The sequence below is a fragment of the Platalea leucorodia genome, assembly GCF_965183815.1.
Source record: "Platalea leucorodia genome assembly, chromosome: 6".
Taxonomy (NCBI): domain Eukaryota; kingdom Metazoa; phylum Chordata; class Aves; order Pelecaniformes; family Threskiornithidae; genus Platalea; species Platalea leucorodia.
In genome coordinates this window covers 32,030,550-32,036,692 of record NC_138828.1, presented here as the reverse complement: position 1 = coordinate 32,036,692, position 6,143 = coordinate 32,030,550, and the positions used below count along the sequence as shown (strand labels likewise).

At 55.3% G+C, this 6,143-nt stretch overlaps 1 protein-coding gene across 1 annotated transcript; it reads right to left on the bottom strand.

Annotated features, from left to right (window-relative positions):
• Positions 1 to 4,946, bottom strand: LOC309592268 (alcohol dehydrogenase 1; the record flags this gene model as incomplete). Its single annotated transcript, XM_082315480.1, has 9 exons — positions 1 to 130; positions 761 to 899; positions 1,656 to 1,791; positions 2,091 to 2,351; positions 2,452 to 2,671; positions 2,787 to 2,874; positions 3,198 to 3,339; positions 3,543 to 3,644; positions 4,929 to 4,946. 9 exons carry the CDS (start codon positions 4,944 to 4,946, stop codon positions 106 to 108), a joined length of 1,131 nt encoding a protein of 376 aa, XP_082171606.1. The 3' UTR covers positions 1 to 105.
• Positions 4,947 to 6,143: the final 1,197 nt, after the last annotated feature.

Sequence of the window (6,143 nt, the reverse complement as noted above, 5' to 3'; positions counted from 1 at the left end):
GTTCTCGTCTCCTTGGGCCCCACACCGTGAGGTGCTGGGCGAGAAGGGAGGTGGTCTTGGTGTGCTGCGCTGGTCCCTCCGCTTGGCCTGCCGTGGCTGTGTCCTTCAAAAGACCAGGACACTGCGAATACTGAAAAGTGGAAAGGAAGGGAGGAGTTACAGGTGCTGTGGCTGTGGGTGTTCAGGAGCAGGCAGCGGGGCAGGCAGGTGTCCCTGAGGACCGGCCGCCTTCCTTCTCATCCAGCCTCTTCCTAACTCAGCTGCATGAGACGTGCAGCAACGGGGCAGCCTTCAAAGCCCTGCTGAAGAGAACCCCTCAGGAGCTAAGGCACCTTGTCGCTCCCCAAAGCTCTTGTGCTGCGGCTGTAAGAGACATTCTTCCTTCCCTTGGCTTTCATTCTGTCGTCGCCAAGGATGCCCCTTACTCCTCGTTCCCCTTCACCTGTCCTGTGCTTTCAAACAGTGCCCTGAGATGTGGTGTCTGAGGGTCTGCGCTGGCTTCGGTGTAGTGCCAGGGCCGCGGGATCTCTGCTGAGCGGAACCAGGAGCAGGGGGGTTCCCTGTGCTGGGCACGGGCTCTTCCCTGCGGGTTACGGCAGATCCTCCCCACACATGGCTCTGGGCCCTGCTTCCTCAAAAGGCTTGGATGCTTTTTGAGAAGGCAGTGTTGGCAGCTCTGCCTGCCTGAGCATTTGGGCTGTTTGAATTTTGGGTGGAGGTGGCAGTTGCTGTACCTCACTCCTGCTAGTCAGGGTCTCACCTTTTTCCTGCACGTAACAACTCAAATCCCTCGTTCACTTTAGCGATGGGCAGTATGTGCGTGATCAGCAAGTCTGAGTTGAATTTCTTCTCCAAATAGCTGGAAACTAATTTGGGGATAGAGTCTCTCATCTTCCAACCTAGAAAGGGGAGAGAGCACCTGCAGTGAATGATGGGAGAAATGCTGTTTTGGTAAGGTAATGTTTGTAGAGTTTGCTGGTGCCAACAGTGTAGCAGCTTTCCTCTGAGCAGAATATCAGAGCCAACCAGGGCTTGTCCCCTCTACCAGGCTGTGCTGACCTGTAAAATACACTTGAGGCTGTGCCCTCGTAAAGTGCGGTAGCTGCGTCTTGAAACGCATCAAAATTAATAGGAGGAGGCTAAAAATGTGAGAGGGTCCCTTCTTTGAGGCTGACACCTCTCCCGTGAAGAAAGGCTGACAGAGTTGGGATGGTTCAGCTTGGAGAAGAGTAGGCTCTGGGGAGACCTTATTGCGGCCTTTCAATGCTTAAAGAGGGCTTAAAGAGGGCTTATAAGAAAGACATTTGACAAAGGCTTGGAGTGACAGGCCAAGGGGCAGTGTTTTTAAACAGAAAGAGGGTAGGTTTGGATTGGACACAGGGAGGAAATTTTTTACAATGAGGGTGGTGAGACGCTGCAACAGATTGCCCAGAGAAGTTGTAGATGTGCTGTCACTGGAAGCGTTCAAGGCCAGGTTGGACGAGGCTTTGAGCAAGTTGTTCTAGTGCAAGATGTCCCTGCACACAGCAGAGGGGTTTGACTAGATGATCTTTGAAGGTCCCTTCCAACCCAAACCATTCTGTGATTCTGTGATTTGGGAACTACCATGAAAGGAAAAGATGGAAATGTCTAAAATGTTTTCTTGAGTTTCATACCTCCGAGCAGAGTCCCCTTCCATGTACGCCCAGACAGCAGAAGCATAGGATCAACAGAAATCACTGAACCAGACACTGGTACTCCAACCATCACGCAGACGCCAGTGTTCATATTGCAGGAAGCCAGGGCAGCAGTCTGATGGGACAGGCAGGTGAATTAGAGAACGTGCTGATGAGTTTGTTAGAAAAGCATTCTTTCTGTGCAGTCATCTGCCCTTCCCTGGCAATCTGGAAACACACGAACTTGGAGGGCTCAGTGCCCGTCCTGAGACTCGTACATCCTTTTCTCCCAAAGCCAACAGACTGCCTTCCTGAGCACAGACGTGCCCACCAGTGCAGGCAGCCGGCAAGGAGCTGCCCGCCAGGGTGAATTTTGCCCTGGCAGGAGCCTGTGAGTGAGGTAGGAGGGAGGGCACGTGCTGAAATGCCACCTACCATGGTATCCGCGTGCCCGATGACCTCAAAGGAGTAGTCCACGCCGTGGCCTGTCATCTCAGTGAGCACCTCCTGGATGGGCTTCTTGAAGTCCCGAGGACTGATGCAGTCGGTGGCTCCCAGCTCCCTGGCCTTGGCAAACTTGTCCTTGTTGATATCCACGGCAATGATGCGGGCAGCTCCAGCCGCCTTGCAGCCCATGACAACAGAGAGGCCAACTCCTCCAACGCCGAAGATGGCGCAGGTGGAGCCTGGTTTTACCTGCACGACACGGGGCCGTGTGAGTGTCCAATGTGAAGAGGAGGTTTCTGTTGCACAGGGTTGGTGAGGGTGCTTGTGCTCGACAGGCCTGAATACCAACCTTGGCGGTGTTGATGGCAGCCCCGTAGCCTGTGGGAAACCCACAGCCGAGCAAGCAGACTTTGTCCAGAGGTGCAGCAGCATCTATCTTGGCAACGGCGTACTCCGGGACCACGGTGTATTCTGCAAAGGTGCTGACCCACAGGAAGTGGTGGATCTGCTTCCCTTTGCAAGTGAACCGGCTGGTCTTGTCAGGCATCAGGTTTTGTGGTTCAGAGACACTGTTGGGAGGTGCATGCATTTGTTTTTCATCAAGTCAGGCACCCGTGGGGTTGTCAGACTTGTTGACAGAGAGCTGACCGCATTTTAGTGTAGGGGAAGAAGCAGCAAACTCACTGGCACTTCTGGCAGTAGTAGGATTCGGGATTCAAGCAGAAGCTGCATTCCCCGCACTGTGGAAGGCAAAGGGGGATGACTTTGTCTCCTGCAACAAAGCAGATCCCTGTTAGGTGCCTCTTGCTCAGAGGCCCTGAGGGTGCTGCCTGTTGGAGCGCCTCTGCTGAGCTTTCCAGTGGCTGCATCCTACCACGAGCCCTCTGCTTTCTCTGTCAGGAGGAAGCGCTCAGAGCCCTGCTCGTGTGCATGGGGAACAGAGCAGGGAGGTGTATGAGACAGTCCAGCGCAATGAGCGTGCACTCAGGTTTTGAGGCACTGACGTGGGAGCAGGGGGGAATTTCTGAGCTCTGGGCAGCCTCGTCCGCTTTGAGAGCTGACTCCCGGGCGTGTGTTTGTGTGCGTGTGTCTTACCTGGTTTCACAGAGGTCACGCCTTCTCCAATGCTTTCCACAATCCCAGCTCCTTCGTGGCCTGGGATAACTGGGAAATCCACATTAGGAAAGCAACCTTCCAAAACGTGGTCATCTGTGCGACAGATGCCTGTGGCCACAATCTGTTTGGAGAGGAAAGAGCAGCTGAGCTTTAGAAATGGTCTGGCCTCTGTTTAACTCAGTTTGTGGAAGGATTTTTCACGGGGCTTCTCTGGACAGTTAAGGCCTGTCAGTGGACACAGAGCCTGACAGGTATATTCAAGGTATAACCACAAGAAGAGCAATTCCCACAAGGCAGAAAAAAAATATTGAAACGTGTTTTTACCTTGATACGGACTTCACCTGCCTTTGGAGGTGCAACCTCCACCTCCTCAACAGAGAGTGGCTTGCCCACGGCCCAGGCAACAGCAGCTCTGCATCTGATAACCTGGAAGCAACAGAGGGGATTGCGCTGCATGGGAATGTTTGCCTTCGGCGCACGGTCAGGGACGATCGTCTTACAGTCACCTCGAACAGAGCTGCACAGCGCGTCTCTGCAGACGGGAGCACGCGCTGCCGGAGCCACACAGCTGTCCTGTGCTGCGGCCTGGGGGCCTTGCTGGGTGGGGGGGATGTGGTGGGAGAGCAGAAACACGGGAGTGCTCAGCTGTACGCGAAGCCAAGTGATGTTCAGTAAACACTGGCGTAGTGTGAGGTGTGAAATGCAAAGATGAAGTGACCGGTCTGTAGAGGGTAAGGCTTGTGTTTTCCCTGGGAGCACGGACCTGGAAAAACCCACCTGCCTTGTGTCTGTGGGAGAAGGCTCTGGGGGCAACCCCAGGGCAGCCGGGCCGAGCTGCTGCAGCACCGGAGAGGTTGCAGGCCCTGCTGGAGGGGGAGCCTCCCAACAGCACTCAGGGCTGATGCCCTGCCCAGGCTTTGGGTGGTCTGTGCTAAGGGGAAGGTGAAGATGGCTCTGGCCCCTCTCCTGTCTGCCACGTGAGTACCAAGTCAGTTCCAAGCTGACGGGGAGAAGATCCCTGAAGGAAAGAGGCTCTGGTGTACTGGGCAAATTTCACAGCAACACGTGCAATTCTGTATCTTAAACGCCAGAAGGACAGCACTTTTAGTACTGGTGGAAATGCCTGTTAAGAGCTTTGCTGTCGGTCTTGTAAGATACGGGGCTGAAGGTACCTAAGAGGGGTTAAGGAACGGCCCCTGTCTGGCTGGCAACTGGATAATTTTTTCCCTTGCCAAAGGGATGATTTGTGTGTGGCATCTCCCAAACCCCGAGCCAATCACCCTGGAACTGGTTTGACGTCAGCATAATTCAGCTTGCAGCTCGAAAGGGGTTTTGCCAAGGAAAAGGTTGAATGCAAGAGATGAATGGCTGTGAGACTGCAGCTCTGCAGAGCTCTGTTTCCCTGCCAAAGCGGGAGCGCAGAGCAGGCTTGAGCAGGAGGGTGTTTTTCAGAGCGGTAGGATTCAGTATTTTCATTGCTGAGCTGCTGGGCAGGACAGGAGAGGAATGCACTACCTAACGCAGGTACCGACGCGTGCAGTTGTACGAAAGCAGAAGCTTGTGTAATTCAAAGGGGTTTGGGTGGGTTACGGGAGTAAGGTCAGAGGAGAGGGGGCGCGCGGTAGAGGTGCGCAGGCTGAGCCATTTGCAGAATGTTTCCCCAAGAGCCGGGCACCTCGGAAGGGCAGATGGGAAAGGAGTGGTCCTTACTTTTCCAGAAGTGGCCATGGGGTCTTAGCAGAGCTGTTGCCGTCGCTGCAGCAGGCTGGAGGGAAGCTGCCGCCCGTCTCGCCGAAGGCCCGTGTTACGAAACAGCCCAGCCGTGGGTTCGGAGGCCTCCTGGGCCGCCGCCGGCCGCAGCTGGAGGGGAGGCCGGGAGCGTGGAGGGAGTGCTGGCGTGGGAGCGTCGCCGGAGCGCGGGGAGCGGCGGTCACCCTGTGCCGATGCCGGACGCTGAGGAGCACAGCGAGCGCTGAGCGGAGGAGCTGGGTAGATGCCAACGGGAGCAGTGCCGCTCCACGGGGAGCGGCAGTCGTCGTCCGGGAAGGCTTTTATTGGTGGCTCTGCCTTCGGCCGTGCCCTGCCCTCCCTGCCTAAAAGGCGCAGAGAGCTCAGGGAGATTTTTCTCCTCTGGCTGCTTCTGGCAGCTGCGGAGGGAGGAGATTCATGCCTCGGGGTCCCCTTGTTGCCAAGGGGTAGCATTTCACCTGGCAGCAGTTCACACCAAGGTGTTTGCGAAAGGATTAAACATTAAAAAGAAGAAAAAAAAGGCAAACATGCATGCCCTTTTGGAGTGAAACTTAACTCTCCTTGGTACAGCAGCCATTTTCACCTGGGTAGTCAGGGGAGAATGTGTCAGGAAGGGGGGCCTTTCCAAGGACACATTTGTTCACTCATGTGTAACCAGGTTTGCGAGGGGGTTCACTGCCCCGGGCTCTCCTGGTTCCCACAGAGCTTTTTCTGCTGAGGCATTGGGCGAAGTGATTGATAGGAGACTGATTGATAGCGAGACCTTATTGGAGGACCAGGCTGAGATGAGCACCCCGTGTGTGACCCTCAGGCTTGGGAACTGCTTCTGCACTTGGGAAGACATCAGTGCCCGGTTTATGTGTTCAGGGGTTGCCTGGAGAGGTTTGTGCGGGCGCTCGCTACCACGTGTCCCAGCCCTGCTTCATGGGGGAGGAGAGTGGGTCAGCAGCAGCAACAGCATTTGATGTTGTTAGGCCAAACCCCCAGCTCCCAAATCCCCTGACCCTGTCTCCAGCTTCACTGATGCAGACCGGCAGCTCTGCTGTGCCCCTACAGCTGGCTGAGCTCTTGCCTGGGATGTGGTGGCCCTGTGGAGTGGCCATGGCTGCAGGCACGTGGAAGTGCTGCTGGGCAGCCCATTTTTTCTCCTTATATTCTGAAGACTGCTGTTATATT